Raw genomic sequence first — 26923 nt, 5'->3', positions numbered from 1 at the left:
GTTGCCATGGACCCTGGACTGTAAATAACATTTGGGCAACACTCTTCTTAAAAGAAAAATACACGTACATCCAGTGCTAAACTATCATTCCAAACCCCAGGTTTTTTAGGAAAGCAGGTGCTCCTAGTTCATGGGTTTTTGCTGAGTCCACAGATTCTAGTTTAAAAGGACACTAGCTCCAAATCACAGGCTCAAACAATTATCTGCCAATTTTATACATTTTTAAGAAGGCTGTTTGCTTTAATGGGGCACTCTACAGGCAGACTGACATATCAAAAACAAAAACACTCATTTATACACGGGCACATAGTCCCTACGCATTATTATTAAAGTGGACCCCTTTCGGCATTAAAGGATCTCATGAGAAGACAATGTCACAGAGAGCACAGCAGATAGCTGCAGCTCCCTCCGCTGCCTTCCTCGTAGACCCCTGCTTGCTGACGGGGTAGGGGGGAGAACAAGTTGCTTGCTCAGAGCTTCTGGATTCTTGAGTCTCTTCGTCATCAGTATATTTTAATCTTATGTTTTAAAACCTTGGAAACTAACATGACACTAAACATATCATGTTCAAATTTAAATGCAAATTCTAAAGCCATATATAAACACACTCCCTTGGTTAACTGCTATTTGGGGTTATCTGATCTTAGTATAGCCTACGATCTTTACCTGATAATGAAGAAGAGAGAGTTGCCATTTTCCAATCCATGGGCCAAGAATACAACATTTGTAAGAATCCAGCTCGTGTGTCTTCTCCTGCTAGCAGTTTGATGACTCAGAAATACCCATCCACTCGATCAGGGGCCTATTCTTGGTTAGTAGGGGAATCCCTGAGGACTGATGACTCAAGAATAAGAGTGTCAACCTCCAAACAGTTTTCCCATGGTCCATCTAACATCAGCCTGCCCTTTTTTGACAGTTCAGCCAAGGTCCTGCTTTGTGTATCTAACTATTGGTTAGCTTTTGGCTCTGCTCCCAAATCCAGCAAATCCAGCACTGACAATTGCATGTGATGGGTGAAAGCTGTATTACCTTTTCCTATGAACAACCCTTTGGCTTCAGATATATATTCTGAATATGCTTCTGGTATAATGCAAGTAATAGTAATACTTTCCACACCTCAGACTTAAAGATCTTTGATGTTTTTGGTGTTTAGATACTTTTATCAAGTGCCAGTATTAACTTTGGTGAAGTCATGATGAGTTTCAACTTTCCATAGTCAGAAACTGAATTATATCAGATCATTTACAGGTAAATAATTCCTGAGGGTAATTAATTTAAAACATGAACAATGCATAGAAAATCTAAATGTTAGCATCGTAAGCCAAAGAATTAAGTTGGTGATCCTCTTCAGCTACTCCAACTAGAAAATTTGGTTTTTGAGCAAAGAATTAGAAAGGAAATTGGTTTCTCTCAAATTTGCCGTATCTGGCTGATTTTACCAGGTAAGTCTCCTTCTATAAGCCAGAAATGTTTCTGCCAGCAACTAGTTATAGGATGCTAGTTCACAATGGGAAAATACTGGTGCTCCTTCCTCCCTTTTTTTATTTTTTATTTTTTATTTATATTATGCCTTTTGGTCACTAAACCATCTATTATTTATCTTGCACATTGGATCGCAGCACATGTCATGTGTTGACAATGAAGATGTGCCTTAACCTTATCTGCAACACATTTAATGGATTCATCTTGTATCAAAAAAAAACAATTCCGTGTGGTCCAGTCCTAAACTATCATCTTACATGTGAAATTGTACTAGTCACTCCATTTCTGTTCTTCAGACTTACTTGTGGCTGTTGTTTAACTTTCCTTGACGGACAATATAAATACAGATAAGAGCCCAGATTATAAGTATGTCTTGATGAATTTTCACGAAGTAAACAAATCCAGGTAACCAGCACCCAGATCAAGAAACAATATGTTACCAACACACACACACCCCTGGCCAGAACCTCCTCCCTCGTGTCCCCTTCCCATCCGTAGCATGACCTCCTGCCCACCAAGAGAAGCCATTGTATTGACTTCTATCACTGTAGATTGGATTTGCTTATTTTTGAACTTCGTATAAGTGAAATCTTACAATACATATTCTTTGGTGTCTGACTTGTTTTACTCGGCTTTATTTCTGTGAGATTAATCCAAGATGTTGCATATATGTGGCTCATTTTTCCGAATCACTTTGTGGTATTCAATTTTTGGAACATAGCTTATCCATTCTACTGTTGTTGAGCATATGGATGGTTTCCAGTTTGGGATTGCAATAAGTAGTGCTGCTGTGAACATTTTTATATGTGTCTTTTGGTGAACTTACCGCCGTATTTGTTTTGTATATACTTAGAGTGGAATTGGGTCATATGTGCAGCTTCAGTAGATACTGAAAAATAGTTTCCCAAAGTGTTCCACCCTCTCCCGCAGTGGAAGAGTTCCAGTTGTCCAGCATTCTCACTGATGCTTGACACTGTCAGGCTTTTCATTTTAGCGATTGTGGTAGGTGTATAGTAGTAACACCTGTGGTTTGATCCTCAGGTTTTTTTGTATAAAATAATTTCCAAGTTCCCTTCTACTTTTGACAGTCTTTTTTTTATGAAATAGCAATTTTAAAACTCCTTTATATATGGTAGAAGCAGGAAAATGCCATAATCCTCCACTTAGTATTGTGGTAACAGGAAGAGATAGAAATAATTGATTGTTATAATTGTTGATGATAGAAAATAAACCCCAAAAATGTTATTGCATACTGACAGGATCCTATCCTAGCTTGTGAAGTTTATCTAAAGTTCACTTACTGTTGATCACTTTGAGAAAGGCAAATAAGAAAGGCAACAAAGGATAATTCACTTATGCATAGTCCAGAGCTGTCTTCAAAGCTGAAGGCCCAAAAGGCCCATAAAATAAATGGTCAGAGCTAATACTACTTGCCTTTCCTTACCTCTATAACTCTTGCCTTATTGTGTGTGCAATGGACATAAAATGCAGAAGACAAACAGCAGTGTTGAAACACAGATACTTGATCTCATTCACCATTTAAGTAAACGGGAAATGCCTGTATATCAATGAATTGGGCATAACAATTATGTTTGAAATATTTGTTCACTCCTTTTGCAGATATTTATGGAATATTTCCATTATGCCAGGCACTGAAATAGTTGCTAAGGACACAAAACCACAAAATCCTGCTCTCAAGGGACTTATCGTCTAAAGAAGAGACAGATATGTCAACAAACTGTAGTCACTATAGAGTATAAAAATGTGTCACCCATTGGGGCTGCTGTAACAGAATACCATAGGACTGGGTGGCTTACACACAACAGAAATTAATTCTCACAGTTTTGGAGGCTGGGAAGTCCAAGATCAAAGTGTCAGCCAATTCAGTGTCTGTGAGCAGATTCTGTGTCTGATGAGGGCCCCTTCTAGGTCCATACACAGCTAGCTGTCTTCTTGCTCTCCTCACATGGCAGAAGTGGTCAAGGGAGCACTAGGGGTCTCTTTATAAGGGCACTTATCACATTCATGGCATCCCACCCTCATGACCTAATCACCTCTCAAAGGCCCCACCTCCAAATACCATTACATTGGGAATTAGGTTTCGACATATGAATTTGGGGTGACATACACATTCCTTCTGTAGCAAAGCACATGTGGAATTACAAGGTACACACAGACTGCGGCAGGGGACACGAAGGAGAGTGAGCATGTCTCCCAGAGTGGGAGAGGTTGGAAAGGGGCGGCACGGGGGAGGTGGCTCTTGATATGAATTTGCCAAACCAGAGCCATTCCAGGGCAGAGGGAGCTGGACAGGGAGGTGTGGGACGACCCAGTCTATCCTTGGAGCTGGAGGCAGAGGGAAGGAGGAGAAACAGCAGATGATGAAGAGCTTTAAGTACTATATCAAATACTATACCAGGGAGTTGGACCTGATTCCTCCCCACTGCCTAAATGCTGACTCCTTTAAACATATTTGAGTACTGATTTTAGGTATACAGAGATGAATTAACCCATGTGTTATATTAGCAGGTGTTCATTGAATCCCTCCTGTTTGCCAAAATCTTGTCCTTAAAAGCAAAACAGTTTCATAGGATAGAAAGACATGTAAAAAAATTCTGAATACAAAACTACATGATAAGTATTATAATAGAAATGCATGCTTTCTTCTTTCCTGGGCTTAGAAATTAGTAAGGTGTCTGGTAACTCTGAACCTTGAGGAATTTTAAATAGGGAACTAATAACGATCATAGTTTTGGTTTAGGAAAAGCAAAGCTGCTAATGGAGTGATTTCCAGAGTAATCTGCAGCTAAAGTCGATATTTTAAATGCCAACTAAATAATATTATCACTTGAAATAAATTTTGTGAGATTAGTGAGACTTCATTTTAATCCTCTGCACTTTCTCTAGGCCCAGAGCATGCTGGGACAGCTGGTAGCCTGACCCCAAGGAGCAGGCTTCTTAGCTCTCTTGTTCTTGCTTTGCAGGTAACCAAGAATGAACGTCACATTATGAAGCCGCTCTATGACAGGTACCGGCTGGTCAAACAGATCCTGTCCCGAGCCAACACCATACCCATCATTGTGAGTTCACCACCTCTCTGTTGTTGATTACCTGGTTGAATGGGCCCTGGCTATTCATAGGGCCCTAGCCCGCTTTCTCATGAAAGAATAGGCTTTAATAGTTGAGCATGCCATTAATACCTCTGGCCCATAAGCTTGGGAATGAAGGATTTATCAAAGACTTCTCAAGCTACATCTGTCAAAAAATGAGCAAACCTGAAGCTGATAGAATCTTTTTTTCTTTTGGGAGCCATGCTTTAGCCATATACATCCCCCTGGCATGTGCTGGGCCAACGCCCCCACCCTTTCCCCTGAGACAGAGCACCGAGGCTGTGCTTTCTCCAGGCCCTGCCTGCCCGAGAGCCTCTGGTCACAGCGACCCTCTCTGAATAGCCTTCCCTTCCCCTCCGAGAGGGGATAAGCCCCTCTGGGTTCTTATCCAAGGAGAGATCCCTGAGGGACTCTGGGCAGTGGGCCTTCTCTTTCTGGGGCACAAAGAGAAGTGTGAGGTGGAAAGGGAGGGAGGCTAATGATTGTGAAGGTCATCTCAGAGGCCACCATCCTTGGACTTAGCTGTTTTCGCCTCTGAGCTCTGATTTTGTCAAGAGCGGGGAGCAGCAGCTTGCCCTCAGCTCTGGGAAAGCCTTTCGGGGCTGGCCAGCCCCCGCCCCGGCCCCCGCCCTCCTACCTCAGCCTCAGCTTTCCCACCCCTACTGTGAGTGCCCGGGAATCCCTGTCCCTCCTGGGGACTCAGTTGCCTCTGTTTCAGCTGCCTCTTGTCTCATCTCCGGGGACCCGAAGGCTTCCTCTACTGGCTTCTAGGCTTTTTTAGTAAGCGGACACAGCGTCCCTTCCATCCTGCCTCAGTCTCCTTGTTTATTTCTAGGCCTAAGCTGAGGTTTTTATGTCTCTTCACAGTGCCCTTGCTCATGTGGATGAGGGAGCGTCTAGAGACCTGAGGTCCTTTTCTAGAAATTTCCTGGAGAATAAATTACCAGCACAAGGATTACTTCTAAAGAATCATTTTCATTCTTCAGTTAGGAACCCCTAGTGTCCCTAAATGGGGTGAATGGACAACAGGGAAGTCAGGGAGCCTTCGTATCATGTCCTGAGCCAACGTTATCATGGGTCAGGCTGTTACAGGGCAGTGTCCTTGTAGTGGCCGTGACTGGGAAGGCGGGTGGGAGGCAGGTGTTCCCCCTGGGGTTTTCTCTTGTGTCTCCCCTTGCTCTCCCGTGAGCTCCTTGGTGCCGGGTGGGGCAGGACGGGGGCTCTGAAGTGAAGAAGCCACTTGAAAAGCACTTTGGTTGCTGCTGGTTTTCCGGGGAATTTCTGTTGGGGAGCATATCATTAAAAGGCAGTGATGAAGAGGCGGAGGTGAGGCAGAGCAGGCCGAGAGAGAGCTGCCGGGGAAGGGGGTAGGGGTTCGCAATGTAACCTACTTGTTAACGCCTGTCGCAGGGTTCCCCTTCCAGCAAGCGGAGAAGCCCTCTGCTGCAGCCAATTATCGAGGGTGAAACTGCTTTCTTCTTCAAGGAAACAAAGGTGAGACCTCCAGCTGCTAACCTCTTGCTAAATCCGCCTCAGTTCCCTCCCTTTCTCCCGTGAATGGAAGGGGTTGTGATGAGGCCCTTCGGTGGTGGCTTCTTGTGGCATTCCCTTAAAATTCTGCACAGAACCAACTTGCAACAGTCCTTCATTTGTATTCTGTGTTAGCTGATTTCCTTAGTTTCATTTCATTCCCCCACTTTTTATTGATGTTTTGTTTGTTGTTGTTTGTTGTTAGGAGTGATTCTCTTGTTTTGTTTTATTTTCACAGCGTTTTTTGTTCTGCATTTTTTCTCCCTATTTGGAGAATAGTTTGTGTATATTTCAAAATTGTATTAAATTAGTTCATCGCATAACTTTTTTAAAAATCTCATTTACTGGGTTTATAGAAATGCCAAAATTGACAGAGGCAGTATGTATGGCACACAATAAAAAATTACCATTTTATAGTCAAATGTCATAGTTGCCTTTGACAGATTCACTGGTTCAGTCTCATCCACTCTTCCTTCCTCTTGCCTTTCCTCTGGCACATTTTGTCCTCAGGCCTAATTTTCTCTTCTCTTCCTGATCAGCGAAGGTAGTGGTATGACTGGCAGTCACTGGAACCTATGCTCAGGTTTATTTCGCAAGTAATTATGGATTTTATACAAATAATCCTTGTTCTCCGTGGCTACTTTTGCTACAATGGGAGGTTCCATCTGTGCCCAGAGATCTGTGTGTCTCTGTAGGGACCTCATTGGTCTAGACCAGGATCAACCTCTTTCATGGTCTTGTTTCCAGACAACTGAGCAAACTGGATTGCCTTATACAGAGCTTTAGAGAGGAAAATTCAACGTCAATCTTTTTTTTAAAATCAGTGATTAGGTTGGAAGGGGGAGTAAAACCCAAAGCAGAAGTGAGTTTTAAGAGTTTCAGTTGTCCTGTTTCTGTGACAATTCCAAGCCTGGGGGGGGTCATTTATTTACCGTGGTTAGGAACGATTACTTCAGAATACAGGGCCTCACTCCCACAAAGGGGCACAGATTGAGAACGGCTCCATTTTCTTGCCTAATTCTCATCATTATAACCAAGATAAGGTACCAGAAGCTACACAGGCTTCTCTTTTATTTACTCTCTTCCTTTTCTTAGCTCTTCAGGGTCTTAAATGCTTCATACACCTAAATTTAAGGTATTAGGCAATGATTGTGCTCACTATTTATATTATTTTAAATGGAACTTGTTTTATGAAAATGCTCTAAACGTGAAATGTAGGTGACTATGCTATATTGTAGCTTCAAAATTAGAGCTATTTTCTTATAATAAGAGTAGAAAGAAGACACATTTTGTCTAGCCGGTAATTTCACACAAGTATCAAATCACCATAATTGAAGAAAATTGGACAATTGTATGTATGAAAATGAACATATGTCTCTTAGAATCATGCAATAGAACTGTTACTAGATAAAAATGCAGTATTTAACATATCCAAAATGTGACATGTAATAATTGCCTCATTAAATGAATGGAAGACATACTAATGACACTCTTTTAAAAAGAAGACATTCTTTCAAATCTTATCGTATATCTTGGTTAATTTTTTTCACAAGTACACTTTGGCCATGGCTCTTCTACTGGGCCACATGGTGGTCAGAATTTCAGACAATTTTGCAATGATTGCATTGCTTTTGTAAATAGTGCTGTCTTTTAGTTAATTGTGTTCCAATTGGCCGGGCTTATTAGCATATATTTAGATTATACTAATTCTTGGCAATTCTGATACAATGTAGAATTTGGTATGTGTGCAGACAAGAAGATTGTATCTAAGTGTTTTGTTGTTTTTTTAAACCATCCCTAGTTTTAAATGTTTCTGGGAAGAAACCAGCTGTGTATGAAATAGCCAGCTCAAGTTCTGAGGCCCTAAATCTTCCAGCCCAGAAATCCGAGAGGCCATCTTGTCAGTTCTCTTATCCAACATAAAAATTTACTTTAAAATTTTGCTGAAAGAATAGAAACACTGTCCCTAGGAAGAGATTCCTTCCTCAAGCTTGACAAGTTTACAGCAGTGGAGAGAGCAAGCTAAACATCAGTAATAGCTGAAACTTAATATTGTTTTATAATTATTTTTAAAATTATAAAATATACTTATATATGTAATTTTATAATGTATAAGTTTAATAACTATAAAATATTATGATTAATGAATATAATTAATATTATATCCACAGTTATTATTGATTATTACTTTCTACTTAAGAGGCTCAGCTCTGCCCTCTGGAATGACATGGAATGAGCACAGCGCTTCCCCATGAGAGCACTTAGTATATTTAGTCACCTGCCCTGCCCACTCCCACCCACACTCTGTGAACATTTTCGCCAAGTTTTTCTTACTGTTTCTCATATGGTCCTGCAGTCTAGTGGCTCTGCTCTGTACCCACACGCCAGTCTACCAGTATCCTTCTTAAAAGCTGACACCTGAGCTATACACTGTCCGGATGTGGTTTAATCATCAAGGCAGAGGATTGAGGACTAGTCCAGACGTCCACCTAGGGCTGACTAGGGCCCTTCAGTTCCACAAGTCTGTGACTGCATGACTGTCAATGTTTGTGAGTTTATTTCAGTCTTTCTCTAGCAGGATGTCTCAGCCTCAGCACTGGACACATTTTGGGCCAGATAACTCTTTGTTGTGGGGGGCTGGCACCTCTAGTCACTAGATGCCAGTAGTGCAGTACCACCCCCCTCCCCGGTTGTGACCACCAATAGTGTCTCCAGACATTTCCAAAGGTCCCCAAGGGGCAGAATCACCCTGGTTGAGAAGCACTGCGAGTGGACTGTCTCACTGTTGATTTGGGCAATCCCCAGCTTCCTTTCCCATGGATCGCTTATTGTCTGCGTCCAGCTTTTTTCTCTAACCTAATTATAGGACCTTGAATTTTTCCAGTTAGTTACTTTTTATACTTCTGTTCCCGTCTTAATGAAATAGAGTAAATTTAGATTTTGGATTCCAAAATACTAGCTATCCCCAACCCACTCTGCATTTCGTGTTTTGTAAATGTGCCCTTTGTGCCTTTGTCCACATGATTGATAAATGCCGAGTGAGGCAGAGTCGGGTTTTTCTGCAGAGTCACAGCGCCACTGCGCATCACTCTGCACAGACTTTCACAACCAGCTTCCTCCAGTAGGTCAGCTCCCCTCATTATTTACTGAAGCCCAGATTTCATACCGGTCCTATCAGACAAGGGGAAATTGTTAGTTCTCATGATTTGTTTTTAAGGAACCAGTGCTAATCACCGTTGCTCACTGTTTATCAATTGCTCATAGATTATCTATATATTCATTCTTTCTACCTCCTGCCTCCTGAGGTTGATTTGCTGCATTGGCACTGAAGCCACTTGGTTTAACTAGAACAACTAATGTTTTACTTCTTGTTGTTCATATAACTGTACTCCTAGCCAGTTGTTTCATTTTTCAAGATATTAGGAAATTCTCTCCTGGTCTGATTGTACATTTTGACAGTAAATTACTTCTTTTAAAAATCTTTCTTTCACTATGCTGTTCACCTGAAACTAATACAAAATAATATTGAATGTAAACTGTAATTAAAAAAAAAATTTAGTCCTTTTTTTTTTCAGACTCTGATATTATTTCTTCCTTAGACTTACGGTAGCTTTAAAATTGACACTAAGAAATACTCATTTGACTTCATTGTTTTCTAAGTGCATTATCATCAAAGCAAACAGAGACTAATGATACTTTTCTTAGAATCTCAGATGACGAAAAATACACTCATGATTCTTAGAAGTGCCTTGAAAAAAACTTAGGAAGCTTATGTTTCCAGTCATGGGAAGATACATGTTTTGATCTTCTCAAAAGTTTCCTAAGATTTTGCATATCAGGCAACCACAAAATATTTTATAATCTCAGTTCTTAAATGGAAAGGCTGTATTGTTCAATTTCTGAGAATGTTCATAGCTTAATAAAAAATACGTTCTGAGATGAGCAAGTAATGGAATCCTGAAAGCACTGACTGCCAGTGGTGGGTTTTGTAACAGAGCTGGGAATCTTTAGATTCTTCTGCTTCATTTGACTGAAGATATAAATTATGAGGGTTGTTCCTTCCTACCCTCAGCCTTGACAAGTGTTAATTGTGGTGTACGCTAATTTTTTCATAATTTTTCCCCCCTATTGAGTGCCTGTGTATAGTTTGTATTATTTACTGTGTACAGATAGGTGTTCAATAATATATCCATAAGGTACTTATGTGTTGCTAAATGTAGATAAAGAAACTGTGTGGTATCTGAATAATTAGATTGTTAAATGATACTTGTAATGAGAGTACCAGAAAAAGTAACCAGATTTTGGCTGGGGCTGCTGTGTACCTCCAGGAAGAAGAGGAGGGTTCCGAAGACGATAGCAACACGCGGCCGGACCTCACGGACACTCTGAAAACCCATTTCAGCGCCCGTTGCTTTCTCGACCAGCTTGAGGATGATGCCGATGGGTTTATTTCCCCAATGGATGATAAAATACCATCAAAATGCAGCCACGACACCGGGCTTTCAAATCTGCATGCTGCTTCAATGTATGTTGGTTTGGTGGCGGTGGTAAAGTATTTGGGTGAAAATAACTTCCCTAAATATTATTTTGGTCTTTGTACTTCCATTGGCTGAAAAAACACAAGTGACTTACCTGGGGTGCATCTGTGTGGGTAAAACAGTGAGTTTTTATTTTTAATTTCTGGCTCAGTTTTTTTTAATATGCTTCATGCTGTGTTATTTGAGAAGCATCCGAGATCGAACTTAAGCAACCAGACGGTCTCTGTAAAAGGCGTTGTGCGGTTCTGTCCTCCGAGGCTCATCATTTAACACTCACTGAGCACATATGTCAGCTCTTTCTTTTAAATCAAAATATGATGGGATTTTACAAGCCCAAAGAATTCATAAGTAGCAGGAGCCCCAGAGACCATAGCTGCTGTCAGTGGTTCAGGGGACAGAAAACATCATTTCTGCTGGCCCTCAGCTCCCTCGGCACTTTTTGCACATATGTGCTTCCCTGTGTCCACAAGCCCTATCCAGTTGCACATTCATTGCGTTTATGACAATTCAGATTTAACTCAGTTTTCTCGAAATTTTTTTGCCCCTCTTAGACCAGAACTCTTGGAACACCTCCAGGAAATGAGAGAAGAAAAGAAGAGAATTCGAAAGAAGCTTCGTGATTTTGAAGACAATTTCTTCCGACAAAATGGAAGGTAGTGTGCGTGTTTGCCCCCCCCCACCTCTGCACACGCTCCTTTTCCTGCGCTGCCGCCCCAGGGTTTGTGCCCAGGGCCCCTCGGGGTTCACTGGGCGGTGGGGGGTCTGCATGGTCCTCAGGAAGAGGGGCTCCTTGGGGATGGCTGAGGCTGATGCGGGCTGAGCCAACGTTTACACAACTAGCCTGTCCCATCGAATTCTAATCTGAAACGAGCAGCGTGGGGCTCAGTTCCCCTCGACGGCCCTGGTTGGTTTTTGTGCTTATCTTAAACTGGAAGGGGAAATAAGGAAAGGAGGACTCTAGATCTTGCTGGTTTTAAAGCACATTTTAGAAGCAAAGATGATCATCGTTAAGTTTGAATGAAAAATATACAAGAAGCAGTAGAGGCACCCGATTGATAGGGCGCTTTCCTCCACGGGGTTCAGGCATAGCGGACCCCCGCGTCGGCTGTGCTGAGGGACAGCCTTCCCTTTGCCGGGGACTGCACCGCCTGACTCGGCCACAGCAGGCGACACGCAGACACGGAAGAGACTTGCAGCTCTTACGTTGGAGTTTCATTTTTTCATTTTTGAATTGATTTTATTTTAATCCAAATTACCTAACCAGTGTAAATATAGTTTCTCATTAAGTCCCCTTTCATACTTCTCAAAAGTGTCGGGAAATAAAAGGACCATAAAAATGAACTTTGGGATTTAGAATGTGTTGTCTTCCTGTTTATTTCGATCATTGTATACATTTATTTTTAGGATCTTTGATTTGGATTTGTCCTGTAATGACTTTCTCAAGATTTATAAATTTTATGCCTAAATATTTGCTTTTCTTTCCCCGTGTGTTGCAGGATATTTAGAAAATATAGGTAAGCAGATAAAATAAATCATACCCAAAGTGATACTAATACCCAAAGACAGGCCAGGATTAATGTTTCAATGTGTTTCATTCCAATCTTCTTTCTAGGCACATTTTTGGTTTGTCTGTTTATCTTTCCATATAATTATAGTCACATTATGTACAAGTATCCTATGCATGAGGAACTATATATAATTCTATAAACTTCACGAGTATTCAGAAAGTATAATTGATGGAAATTAATAATCATCACAGAAGTTTAGAACTCTGAGGGACATCAGATATCATAAAATCTGGTTCCATCATTTTGTATCTGAGGAGAGTGAACCCCTCAAAGGGCACGGCTGGGGCTCTTCCCACTGCCCCGTTCCCGTCACTGCCCTGAGCCACCTACAATCATTTTCTTGAACAGAGCAGGCTAGCAATAAATACATTTATTTTTAGTTCATTGAACAAAGTAAAATAAGGCCCATGCTATTGCCTTTCCCATATTTCTTTAACAAGAAGAAAGGGAAGCCTGGTGTTTGAATGTTTGACATGTGCATTTCAAAGTGGAAAGAGAAGCGGATGGCACCGCCCAGGGACGGGAGCAGCTGCGTTGCAGCGGGACAGATTTCCTGGCCCGCTTTCCGCCTGTGTGGACCGTGGGTGATAGGCCGCGCATAGATTTCATCCTGAGGCTCATATTACATCATGGAGGCAGAGCCACTTAGTGCAGTGATTGACCTATATAAATAAGCTCTCAACTAATACTTGTGCATGTAAAAAGAATGCATATAAAATTACTCAGTAAACTGTCAAGGCTTGCTAGTACTATGATTCAATTGTTGAATTCCAAGACTAATTTTATAATTAGGAGTATTAACTATCTGTTGTTTTGTAAACAAAGAAAACCTGTAATTTATGGATATACCAATTGCTAATTAGAAATTTAATGGTTTATTAGGTGAAATATATATAAGTGAGAAAGCATTAAGTATGAATAAAGGATTTCAGTGTATGGAGACTCTTAATGTGAATTCATACATACCAGCAGCAGAGAGAGGAAATGTCTACATTTCGTAGCCCTTCATGTGATTCTATAAGGTGCCAGGTTAACTATAGAAACTCAGTCACATGGTGCCCTCTGGGAGAAGCTGTCCTTCACTGCTTATCTAAACCCAGCTCCAGTCTTCATACCCAGTGACGCTTGGCCACACTGATTCTGCCGCTTGATAAACTGCAAGTTTGCGAATGCTGGTAATTCACCTGCTGAACAGAATCATCTGGGAGACAGCAAATAATCCTCCGTCCCCTTTCCCTTTGTTTCCATTAGAAATGTCCAGAAGGAAGACCGCACTCCTATGGCCGAAGAGTACAGCGAATATAAGCACATAAAGGCGAAACTAAGGCTCTTGGAAGTGCTCATCAGCAAGAGAGACACTGATTCCAAGTCCATGTAAGGGGGCAGCCGAGCTCCAGCAGAGGGGGCTGGCGATGCACCGTGAATCTGCATCCCCCGGGGAAGAGCAGCTCTGCAGAAACTGGAAGGCAGCCTCAGAGCTGGACGCAAAGCATGGAGCACCTCTGCCTCCAGGCCTTTGGGATGGGCTCTGGTTTCCAGTGCCTCTCTTAGCAGCCACCTAGATAGAAGAAGGCAGCTGGTCCTGACTTGGGAATTTTGTAAGTGAAGGTTAAGATTCCTGCACACGTGCACACACACACACACACACACACACACGCACACACGGCTGTGGAAGCTGTACTAACACTAGCGGTGATGGATCACTACATGGAGACACTCATCCGCGGAGAATGTCCACTGTTCTTCCATGGATCACTAAGAAACAGGCGACCATTCTCAGTCCAATGGGATGAAAACCAGCTCAGGACTTCATAGAGCAAACTTGCTGTGCAGGTCCCTGTTCTCTTTGGACCCCATAAAGTGGGAACGTGCATTGGAGCCCTATTTGCTGCCTTGGCCATTCCTGTGACCTTTCTACAGAGCTGCACCTTCCCCTACTCGTGTGAATTGTTTCCCGCCAGCTCTCAGGTAGATGGAAGCTGTGTCTGCCCAGAATGGGCATCTGTTGGACAGCGTGCTTTCAAGACTTCTTCAGCTAACGAAGATCCCTGTAGGACTGGATCATCGGCACAGGGCAGAGTATACAAGGAACTATATTCACGCTGATTTTTAAATCAGGTAACAGGGTGAAGAGCCTTGAGAATCCTTTCCTCAACATTGACAGCACTTACCAGTCTCAGATTTTAACATCAGACACTAAGCAAGGCCAGCATGCTATGGCAACGCCTGTTTGGGGCTGGTTTCATTTTGGCACTAACCAAATGTAAAGGGCCTTGCTTAATTCTTAGCTGAAGCGTGGAGGATCATAAAAGAGAGGGGGGAGAGCACCTGTGTTCTCAGCCACCTGAGTACTTACCAGAGTTTAATTTTTTTTTTTTTTTTTTAAGCAAACCTGCACTAAAATCCCCTACCTGAGGGGTAAATGTAGCCCTTGGATCTCAACCCAAGGCAGAATCTAAATCACACTATTTTCAAGATTATGTATAAAGTGAACAAATAATGTTGTGTAGCCAATTGTGATTATAATTTTTTCGAAGACTGTGTCACAAAGCTGTCTATATTAGACATTACGGAGGGACCAGGGAATTTAAGACACCAAATCATTCATCTCCTCAGTGTGCTGACATCACCTCGTGACTTGTTATTACGTCTTAACCTTTAATGTCCACACCAGGGAAAGTGGGCTCTGGTTCTCCCTGTGATTCCTGGGTGCGCCTCTGTGCTCTGAGGTCGGGCAGGTGGCCACACACCAGCCCGTTGCCAGAAGGCGCTTTGGCAGCTCTACCCTTTAAAGACAGTGTTGCAGGTTGAGCAAGGCCACAGGGTATGCCCACCTCTATGGGGGGGAGCCGGTAAGAAGACGAAAAGAAAGAACGGAAAACTCTACTGACCGGTTGTCAGTTTCTAGCCCTGGGTTCTTGAGAAACTGGTCAGATTGGATTTATAGTAGCATTTTTCCATTGCTGAAGTGAGGGGGCAGCTCTGTCGGTGGAAAATTGTTTAAGTCGGGAGTGGGTGAGAGAAATGTTTATGTAGAAGCATGAGCAATGTGTTAGAAGTGCCCTGGTTTAATCCACACACTTAAAGATGGTACCTAATCCTACAAATGTAAATGTATATGAAAGTATAGTTTGGTATTCTTTGCTCTACTGTTTACATCGCAGATTGCTATAATTTCAAGGAGTTATAAATAAAATGATGCACTTTAGGACGTTTTCTATTTTTGAAATCTGAACATGAATCATTCACATGACCAAATATTGTATTTTTAAAAGAAACACATGTCTAGTCTGTTATTTGTAAGTAATTATTCTCTTAAATAAGCTACAATGTAAATCAAATCATTACCAGCTAACCTTTAAAGCACATCTGTTTAAGAGTATTGTTTGGAAAATACTAACGTGCTACGGAATTTAAAGAGAGGAAAAGCTATATAAATGAGAAGTTTCTAAATGTTTTGAAATCTATTGTTTCTGCCAAAGGTAAATTACGTCAAAGATTCCTTCAGGAAACCCCATTCAAATCTGTATGATTGAATAAAACCAAACACCAAGTACAGTACAATAAATTGTGTATGGAGCGTCGTGTTTTCCTTTGGAACTTCTGATAATCTGTACACTCCGTCGAATGGCGCCCGATTAAGCGGGGGAGCCCTATTTACTCGAGATCCTATCTGAAGACCTGTTAGCCTAGGCTCCGGCGCTGCCAGAGTGCTGAGGGGAGTTTGTTTCCACAGCAACCATCTCTGTAGCCCGGGGTCTCTAGGCCCTGGAGGCGGCATCGTAATTGGCTTCACACGGAATACTCTGGGCTGGGTTTTTTTCCTTTGCTCTCTTGGGAATGGGCGTGTTTATTACCACATGCCAACGAAATAAATGTCAAGGGTTATTTATTAACAATAAGTAAAGGTAAAGCATGAATAAACTTGATTGTGCAGTTGTAAGAATTAAAGATAGAAGAGGCTTGTAATTTTCAAAAGCATTTGCTTTTCTTGGGCTTCGTTTGAGTAAACATTGAAATAGGTGTTTATATGAACTACGGTATCATTACTGCGTTTCATCTTTGAATCATTTATTTCGGATTTCACTTTCTGGTCATGTAAGCACAAGGGTTAGTCTGAAGGGCCTGCTTAGAAGTTTTCGAGGCAGCCCAAGTTTTCTTGAGCTATTAGAAGAAAGCCGGCCAGGTCTGTGATCTCCGAGTCAGGGCAGATTTCCACGAAAGACCAAACCAAGTTAGATTTCCCCTTCGGGTGCCAGCTTGCAGTCAGGGTTAGCACTGCCGAGGCGGGGGTCAGCGGTGTCTCTCTGTGACATCGGTGTAATTTTTGCTTTGTCTCGTTCTGACGCAGCATGGCGCGGTGGCAGAAGAGCCTATTGCAGGGTGTTTCGGCTCCCAGGTGAGGCATTTCTAGCCCAGCACAAGTGCCTCAGGGCAGTCCTTGTGTCATAAATGTGACACTGAGATGTTCTGAGGCCAGCCAACTTGGAGCCCCTGGGGGCTGAGCGTTGGTTAGTGTGATCGAGCTTGGGATTCCTTATAAGGTGAATATTTAAGTTTATTACAGAATCAAGGTGTGGCCATGGTGCCAATTAATTTGGTTCTTTTGGGGGCTGCCTAGGTCTCAGTAGACGGAATTGGGCCCAGTATCTAGAACCTATCACAGATTTACAAGCAAAATCCAACTTTAAAGTTTGCTGATTGTTTTAGTGCTTCCTAATCTGATCATGAAGATGCCATTTTTAAGGGTCACACCTTACTACTTTTGATGGTGTATTAATTGAATGCCATAAACTATGAACCGTGTAGTCTGAATTCTATTTTGCTCCCAAGAGGGGTCTCCCTGACACTGCTTCCTGGGATTTTTCCCCAGAGGTGGGGAGTGGTGGTTTCTGCACCAAGACCAACACTCCCTCCGCGTTCCTTTTCCGTGTCCACTTGGTTACATCAACAGGGAGGGACAAAATTGTGCTAAATTGTTGAAGCCGCGTTTCTTCTGATGCCCACGTGTTTCCCAAAACCCAGAACGTGCTTTTCTTTCCTTTTATTCCCTTCTTTTATTTTCCCCCCACTTGACCCTTGAAATGTCAAATTGTGAGCACTGGCCCTTCATCACAGGGCGGCGACAGGGCAAGCTCCTCATGTCAGCCCTCGTGTCCCTGATCGCTTTCCCGAGGAGAGATTGTGCCCCTCCGGACACCCGCGTTCTTCCACCGCCATCCTTCACGACAGGTGTATGTGGACCGGCTGAGGTCGCGCACAGGTTTACATAGATGTGGGCGTGAAGTGCACCCGGCACACCCACAACTTCACGCTGCCCCGAAGCTGCAGCTGCGTCTCTGGAGAATCTCATCTTGCCTGGAATCAGGCCAGTCGTGGTCATGTGCGTGGCTCGAGAAACTGTGCTGGCAGATCCGGTTCTCCATCTGCAAGCACCTCTCCGGTCATGAAAATCTCTACGAGTGGACACAATTTTGCTAAATCAAATGGGCCCAGGACAACGTTTACATGACATGTAAGCAGAAAGAATTTGAAATTGGAATTGTCCTTTTTTAAAATGTAAACTGAATGAAAAAGGTTATGTACATTTTTGTACGTGACTGTATTTTGTATAAACTTAAATAAAATATTTTGAACTGTGAACGTGCTGAACTTTTTGACAGGGTCGGGAATGTCTGAGAACCGCCTGCCTTGCCTGTGGGGCCTGACCTTTGCCGTCAGGGAGGAACCGGCTGCTCCCGTGAGCTCAGAAGCCTCATGAGGATTACGTTTTTGTTGTTCTGACTCCTGGGAGGGCAGCGAAAGGTGAGGCCGACTGGGTGCAAGCTGGGCCTGCCCGCAGTCGTAGGTAGGACTTGTGCCGTCTGCTCAGCTGCCCTTAAAAGAATTCGTGGAAGGGTCTGAAGAGGTGCAGAAACAAAGGCAGTAAGCAAAAAACGAAGGACTTTTCCACCACCTGTTTTGCCACCAGGGGTAAACCCATTAGCCATTTACTCCTCTGAAGCTATAAGGCCACCAGAACACTGTGACTCGGGAGAAAAGGCACATTTCAGTTGTGTGACCCTTTTTGTCAACTGTCACCGGCCGGGTGCTCCCTCACGAAAGCCTTGAACAGCCTCCAGAGCTGGGCAGCTGTCACTCTGTGCCCGCCTTGCAACTGAGACACGACACCTCCGTGGTGGTGAGGCCTGCAGGCATTCCTTAAACTGCACGTTAGATATGCTGGTAGTGACTAAAGCAAATGTTAAAAATGTTACACCTGAAATTAAAAAAAGAAATGAAGGCTTGGACTAAGGACCGTTTCCTGACGGACACCAGGATTCAAACTGATCTCTGACTTTGAAGGACAAAGACTCAGGGCTGCGAATGATGTGATGGTGCAATTTAAGGCCTTTCTGCCAAATCTTAGTAATTTTGCTTTGAAACACGGGGTCCAAAGTAATACACTGTAGGCAGAAGTGGCAGCATTTAACAGCCCTCCATGTTCACAGATCATATCTGATGCTGCCCCTTTGAGGGCCAGAAAGTGATGCCCTCCCAGGTTCACCAGCTTCTACGGCAGAGCCTCGTGGTCCCCTGGAGCCCCAGCACGTGCTTTGCTCCTAGTCCTGCAGTTGTCTGGTGCTGTGGATGGCCTGACGGGAGGTTCAGAATGGGGACCCACGCACAGTGGGGAACAGGTTGAGGGGGGCAGGCAGTTCCAGTACTTTCAAGGGCCTCATTATTACCTCTTCTAGTGGATTCTGGATCTTGTAAGACAAATAGATCAGCTATCCCTAAGCTGGGTCAGTTTATCAAGGCTATAAGAGCCTGCAGTCAGAATTCCCAAATGCATTTTTAGAATCCTGGCTGGCAGGCAAAGAAATGGGGTTTGGCAGGAACCAGGGTTGTTGACAGCTTGGTTCTCACTTTTCCTTTCCAGCAACAAGGGGAACATGGCCCAAAGTGAAACCCCCACGAACTGAGTCTCTGAGACCGCTCAGACCTCCGTGTCTCAGAGGGGCCTGTGTGTATCAATCGTATGTTACTATGAATTCTGAAACTCAAATTATTTAAAATGTTTACATTTTTCTTTAATTTCTCAAAAGGCTTTCAACAATGCTTGGAAATCCTTGTCATGCTACTGGTTCTACAGCATTGAATACTCCTTGATAAGGTAATTTGAGACATTGTGATTTTTTTTGGTAACTGCTACTTTTAAAGAATTTAAAATTACTGGACAAGATTAGACAGAGGGGAGGGAAGTAAGGGAGAGAGTGAAGGATGTATTCCTCTCTGGTAGCAAATAGCAGTGCTTCTCAAGTTTGCATGGGAATGGCGGGTGTGGGGGGTTCTTGTACAGTAGCCCTGGGGCTGGGTAACTGAAAGGCTTCCCGGTGCTGCTATACTGCTGGTCCAAGGACCTCACTTTCCGTAGAGGGTGCAGACTGAATCCTGGGTATTTGTGCAGCTCCAATCAATTCAAAATCCTAAATTAACCAAGACCACACCACCAACAGAGGCCAAATGCTGCTTGCTGCTTAAGCCCAGGCTGCACTCAGATGGCTAAGTTCTAGGATCTGCGGACCTCACTTACTCTCCCTAAGTCTCTGCTTGTCTGACAAGTGGAAATAATCACAGTACCTATTTTATGGGGTTATTACTTGGATGAATACAAAGTGAGCACACAAATCAATAAATGATAGTGGTCGGCTATTATCAGCTTTAAGACAAAGATTCTTTCTACACCAAAGTCCAACAAGACATTTTGAATGACTGCAAAAAAAGGAATTGTTTCCCCCACCACCACCTTTCAGTTCTTTGTATAAGTCAGAAACAGAATGTACTTCCAACATTAAGTACAAATTAGTGCTAACGGGGTAAGCAAGATTTATGAGAACACCAACCCATTCTCTTATGGCTGGTGGGGGGAGGGGATAAAATTGTGACTACTAATATTCTCAAGTAAATTGCATCAAAACCTGTGTGTAGCTTTCTCAGAAAGATCTTTGCCTGCTATATTCCTTCCCTCACAGAACAGGCCAAACTCATTTAAGTCAACTTCTCCCCCAAAACATCTTGGGAGGTCCAAATCCGCTCAGACATGTGAAATGAACTGTCCTAGCAGCGGAGGGCAGTGTGGGAACGCCTGAGTTCTGGGGAGTGAAGGAACAGAATAACCTTTGAACTGATTTCTGGGTCACTTGGTGTCCTGACATTTCTGTCTCAGGGTGTATTTTTAAACAACTAAAAACAAGGCTTACCCTAGGGAGGAGGGTTGCTCTGATTTTGGCAAACTCCTAATTAGCATACTAAATTTCATCAAGCCTGTGGGCAAGGCTGAGACTGGGAGAGTACCTGGGGTCCCTCATCAGCCCCCAGGGACTAAGCTGGGGACTGGAGGTGCCACTGCTTAGGCCAGCAACAGGGCAAATGATTTTAGTTTCCCTGAATGAGGCCCTGCCCTCTATTCCTCGGAAATTCAGAAATTCCAGGTCTCCTCTCCAGTCTGCCAGTGACTTGAACTTGAGAGTCCTTGAGCCTGCTACACAAACATCTGAGCTCCTGAGAGTGCCCAGGCACAAAAGGTCAGGAAACCCGTTTTTAACAAGAGGCCTTTGGCAATGTCAAACCTGTCCTGCTGGGACCATGCCCCAGTACCTAGTTGGCACTTGCTGTTGACCTTCGCCCCCAAGAGCTCTGGCCTTTTATGACACCATGGGGAATGGAGTTATTTCCAAAGCTGTCCTTTGGCTTTCTTTTTCTCCTAATCCTAAAGAAAGGTGACCATGAAAGGCTAATCTGGTTTGGAGTTCCCCTCCATCTGAGTAGTGTGTGCTGTGTGTGCGTTTTAATTCTTATTTACATTCCTCAGGAAGCTCACCACCAATGGGATCTGAATCAAAATCTGAATCAATAATTAGCATAGAGTGCATCCAACTCCCCTGGGATTAGGCGCTGGAAAATCAGCTTTTAAAACATCTGAAGACCATGTAATTATGCTCCCAGCCAAGCGTCCAGCCACACTTGAAAGAAAAAAATTGAGGTCTGAACTAATTTTCTCTGTGCTACACATACCTCAGGAGTACATGCTCCATTACTTATGGAAGGAAATACGGCACCAAAGCCTGGATTAGCTAATCCGAGGGACAGGCTGCCCACAATGGGGTGACACCTCTAGCACCTACTCTGCTGCACATCCTGGTCTCTCACTGCACAGGCAAATGGCATTCGAGATGGGAACACAAGTCCACACCTGACTCGGGTGTGGGCCAGTGGCCCCTACCTAGGTTTGAGCCAGTCTGGGTGAGCATCCCAAAGCAGAGACTTGTAGCCAGAGACCAACATTTGCCACACCTTTCACAAGGCTCTGCTCTCCTGACGCCAACTAATCCCTCTTTACCAAACACCTGGGTTGGAAAGGCACCGTGGGAGCCTCTGTGTCACTTCTAACTGGAGAACTCCCCCGATCTAATCCTCAGGAGAATTCTCATCTTTTCTGAAGACATGAGGAGACAGGAGGGCTTATGACAAGCTCTTCCTGGGCTCTGTGAGATCCTGTTCCCTGAGACAAGGCTACATGGGGAGCCACCAATGGCTCCTTCCAACAGTGCAGAAAGACAACACTTAAAAATGAAGGCAGTCCCAAACCGGAAGACTCCTAACTCAAGCAACTTGGGCTCCTAACAAAGTTAAGGTATCAAAAGCAACATGGGTATCATGTTTGTAGATATTTTAGAGATTTAACAACTGGTTTAAAATCTGATTGGTTCCATTTTTCAGAGCAAAGAAAATTGAAGACAACACATTTCAAGAGAAAATGATAAAATTCCAAAAAGTAGCTTATATTTTATTTACTTTACTTTTTCTCCTATACTTGACCCTGACACAAAATATTAACTTCACCTCAAATCTATTTTGGTATTCTGTCATAGGCCCTCCCTTTATTCCACCTTCACCTCTATCATCTGGTTCACTATGATTTGACTACTTTTTTCCTTTTATCTTTCCCAGTTATTGAGATGTGATTGACATATAACATTGTGTAAATTTAAGGTGTACAACATGTTGATTTGATACACTTAATACTGTAAAATGATTACCACCATAGCATTAGCTAATACCTCCGTCATGTCACGTAATTATCTTTTTTTGTAGTTAGAACATTTAAGATCTACTCTCTTAGCAACTTTCAAGTATATATTAACTATAATTACCATGTTCATTAGCTCCCCATAATTTATTCATCTTATAACTAAAAATTTACACCCTTTGACCAACAAACATCTCCCCATTTCCCCTACTCCCTAGCCCCTGGTAAACACCATTAGAATTTTGATAGGGATTGCACTGAATCTATAGATGGCTTTAGATAGTATGGACATTTTAACAATATTAACTCTTCCTATCCATGAACATGTGCTATCTTTCCATTTCTTTATGTCTTTGGGTTTTTTTGTTTTTATTTTAAATATATCTTGATTGATTTCAGAGAGGAAGGGAGAAGGACAGAGAGATAGAAACATCAATGATGAGAGAGTCGTCAATGATCGGCTGCCTTCTACACGCCCTCGACTGGGGCTTGAGCCCTAATTGGGAATCGAACCATGATCTCCTGGATCCTAGGTCAATGCTCAACTGCTGAGCCATGCCCAGCCGGTAAGTGCACAGATCTATTACCTCAGTTAAATTTATTCCTATTTTATGCTATTTTTATGCTGTTATGAATAGGATTGTTGTTTTTTCACGTTTCATTGTTATTGTATACAAACAGCTGATTTCTGTATGTTGATTTTGCATCTGATAACTTTACTGATTGGTTCTAACTTTTGGTGGAGTCATTAGGACTTTTTTATATATAAGATCATATCATCTGCAAACAAAGACAATTTTACTTCTTTATGATTTAGATGCCATTTATTTTTAACTGATTGCTCTGGCTAGAACTTCTAGTGCTATGTTGAATTGGAGGGGTGAGAGTGAGCACACGTGACCTGTTCCTGATCTTAGAGAAAAAGCTTTCAACATTTCACTGTTAAGTATGATGTTAGCTGTGGGCATATCAAATATGGCCTTTATTATGTTGAGATATGTTCCTTCTATTCCCAATTTTTTGACAGTTATCATGAAAGTATGTTGTAGTTTGTGAAATGCTTATTCTGCATCTATTGAGATGATTATATAGTTTTATTCTTCATTCTATGAATGTGGTGCATCATTTTGATTGATTTGCATATGTGGAACCATCCTTTCATCCCAGGGATAAGTCCCATTTGATCATGGAATATGATCCTCTTAATATCCTGTTGGGTTTGGTTTGTTAGTAATTTCTTGAGCATTTTTGCATCTGTATTCAGCAGGGATACTGCTCAGTAGTTTTATTTCCTTGTATTGTCCTTATCTGGCTTTCGTATCAGGGTAATGCTGGCCTTATAAAATGAGTTTGGGGGTATTCCCTCTTCCTTTTTTTGTTGTTGTTTGAGGACTGGTATTCTTTTTTAAATGCTTTGTAGGATTCACTATCAAAGCCATCTGGTGTTGGACTATTCTTATTGAGAAGCTTTTGATTACTGATTCAACCTCCCTCCTCGTTATTGGTCTGTTCAGATTTTCTGTTTCTTCATGATTCAGTCTTGGTAGGTTGCATGTGTCTAAGACTTTATCAGTATCTTCTAATTGGAACTAGAAGTTAGGTTATCACATGTTTTGCCAAATAATTGCTCCTAATAGTCTCTTATGATCCTTTGTATTTCTGTGGTATCAGTTATGTTTTCTCTTTCATTTATAATGCTATTTGAGTCTTCTCATTTTTCCTAGTTTAGCTAAAGGTATGTCAGTTGTTTATCTTTCAAAACACCATTTTATTTTATTTTTAATATATCTTTATTGATTTCAGAGAGAGGAAGGGAGAGGAAGAGACAGCGATAGAAACATCAATGATGAGAGAGTCATTGATCAGCTGCAGCCTGCAACCCGGGCATGTGCCCTGACCGGGAATCGAACCCCGATCGCCTGGATCCTAGGTCGATGCTCAACCGCTGAGCCACGCCCAGCCGGGCTCAAAACACCATTTCTTAATTTTGTTGACTGTTTCTATAGTTTTTCAGGTCTTTATTTCGTTTATTTCTGCTCTGATAATTGTTATTTCCTTCCTTTTGCTAACTTCGGGCTTAGTTTGTTTTTCTTTTCCTAGTTCCTTGAGGTGTAAAATTAAGTTGCTTGAGACCTTTTTTCTTAGTATAGACATTTATTACTATAAACCTCTCTTAAAACTGCTTTTGCTGCATCCCATAAGTTTTGGTATGCTGTGTTTCCATTTTTGTTTGATGTAAGATTTTTTTACAGTAATCCCCACCTTATACACGGTTTCTTGGTTTCAGTTACCTGTGGTCAACTGTGGTCCAAAAACATTAAATGGAAATTTCTAGAACAATTCATAAGTTTTAAATTGCATGCCATTCTGAGTAACATGATGAAACCTGATGCCATCCTTCCCCATCCCTCCCGGGGGACGTGAATCAACCCCTTTGTTCAGAATAGCCACACTGTATATGCTACTCACCTATCAGGCACTTAACAGCTATCCTAGTTATCAGGTCCACTTTTGAGGTAATGCAGTACTTGTGTTCTTTTACTTGATAATGGCCCCAAAGTACAAGAGTAGTGATGCTAGCAATTCAGATATACCAAAGAGAAGCCATAAAGTGCATATATGTATAGGTAAACGTAGTGTATATAGGGTTTGGTACTATCAGCAGTTTCAGGCATCCACTGGGGATTTTGGAACATATCCCCACAGATAAAAAGGGATCTAATATACTTCCTTCTTGACCCATTGTTTGTTCAGGAGTGTGTTGTGTAATTTCCACATATTTGTGAATTTTTCAGCTTTCTTCCTGTTATTGATTTCTAGTTTCATACCATTGTGGTTGGAAAAGATACTTGGTATAATTGCAATTTTCTAAAACTTACTAAGACTTTTTTTGTGACCTATTATATGATCTGTCTTGGAGAATATTCTGTGTGCATTTGAGAAGAATGTGTTGTAATATGTCTGTTTGGCCCATCTGATATAAAGTATGGTTCAAGTTCAATGTTTTTGTTGATTTTGTTTGGATGATCTATCCATTGTTAAAAGCGGTATGTTTAAGTCCCTTACTATTATTGAATTGTAGTCTGTTTCTCCCTTTAGATCTGTTAGCACTTTCTTAATATATTTAGGTGCTCCAAGGTTAGGTGCATGTATATTTATAATTGTTATATATTCTTGATGAAATGACCTATTTGTTATTATATAATGACCTTCTTCATCGCGTTACTGTTTTGGTTTAAAGTGTATTTCATCTGATAGTTATCCCTGCTCTCTTTTGGTTCTCACTTGAGTATCTTTTTCCATCCCTTCGCTTTCAGCCTATGTGTGTTCTTAAAATGAAGTGGTCTCTTTTAGGTAGCATATAGTTGAGTCTTTTTTAAAAATCCATCTAGCTACTCTGTCTTTTATTTGAGAATTCAATCTATTTACATTTAATTATTGATAGGTAAAGATTTCTAATGCCATCTTATTTTCTAGTTTGTAGTTTCTTGGTTCCTTTCTTCCTCTCTTGCTGTCCTGCATTGTGAAATGATGGTTTTCCATATGCTTTGGTTCCCTTCTTTTTATCTTTTGTTACTCTACTGTAGATTTTTGCTTTATGGTTACCATGAGGCTTACACAAAATATTTTACAACAGTCTATTTGATGCTGATAACAATTTAACTTTGATCACATACAAAAACTCTACCCTTTTACTCCTCCCTTTTGTTTCTGATGTCACAATTTACATATTTTATATTGTGTACACCGTAATAAATGATTGAAGCTATAGCTATTTTTAATACTTTGGGCCTTTAACCTTTATATTAGAGTAAAAAGGTTAATACATCCCACATCATAGTACCAGAGTCCTCTGAATCTGACTATATACTTACCTTAACCAAGGTGTTGTGTGTGTTCATGTTACTAATTAGCATCCTTTCATCTCAGCTTGTAGGACTCCTTTCAGCATTTCTTATAAGTCACATCTGGTGGTGATGGGCTCTCTCAGCTTTTTTAGGGAAAGTCTATTCACCTTCCATCTCTGAAGAACAACTTTGCTAGGGAAAGTATATTTGGTTGGCAGGGTTTGTTTTCCTTCACCTCTGTGTCTTCTCATTTTTCTATTTCCACTGCCGCCACCCTCACCGCTCTCGGTTGCTGTCTTTTTCCTCTGCCCTTCCCACTCCGTTTCCTAACTGTACCTCCATCAATATCTTGCTTCTGAAAACCAAGCTCAAGTCAGATCACTGCCTCCAACCCCCACCCCAAGGTTCTGAACATTTTAACAAATCCTACTTGACTGCTTAGCCTAGTTCCTCAGCCCCAAACCTATCTTCTTTCTCCCCAGTCTTATTTACCATTATTCTCCAATTTCCTCTGATCTCCCTTCAAACTGTTCCTGGCCCTTCCCTAGATATGCCCCCATGTTCGAGCCTTTGCCCAGGCCCTCCCCTCCATGGAAATACCTTTTCATCCATCACAACCTTCAGAAATCTCATTCATCCTCAGCGTCCTCTGCTCTCCCACCCTGGCCCCTGGGCTGCTTCCCCTCCATTTCCCCGGCACCTGCTTCTGCTTTCTTATGGCTGGAAGCAAAGTTGACCTGCTATTAGATCACCTGGGTAGATGACTTAATTCTTC

General features: G+C 42.1%; 1 protein-coding gene across 5 annotated transcripts in view; it reads left to right on the top strand.

Moving 5' to 3' along the window:
• Positions 1-17868, top strand: part of FAM13A (family with sequence similarity 13 member A) — a 264235-nt gene extending 246367 nt beyond the window's left edge. For all 5 annotated transcript variants that reach the window (XM_081157518.1, XM_081157517.1, XM_081157516.1 and 2 more), the window contains 5 exons: positions 4467-4562; positions 6003-6086; positions 10451-10647; positions 11212-11313; positions 13480-17868. In XM_081157518.1, coding sequence (XP_081013644.1) covers positions 4467-4562; positions 6003-6086; positions 10451-10647; positions 11212-11313; positions 13480-13606 — 606 coding nt within the window. In that variant the 3' untranslated portion in view covers positions 13607-17868. The remainder of the gene's footprint in view (positions 1-4466; positions 4563-6002; positions 6087-10450; positions 10648-11211; positions 11314-13479) is intronic.
• The last annotated feature ends 9055 nt before the right edge of the window (positions 17869-26923 follow it).

The sequence above is a fragment of the Miniopterus schreibersii genome, assembly GCF_964146895.1.
Source record: "Miniopterus schreibersii genome assembly, chromosome: 1".
NCBI classification, from domain to species: Eukaryota; Metazoa; Chordata; class Mammalia; order Chiroptera; family Miniopteridae; genus Miniopterus; species Miniopterus schreibersii.
The sequence above is the reverse complement of the archived record's forward strand: the minus strand, read 5'-3'. Positions and strand labels throughout refer to the sequence as shown.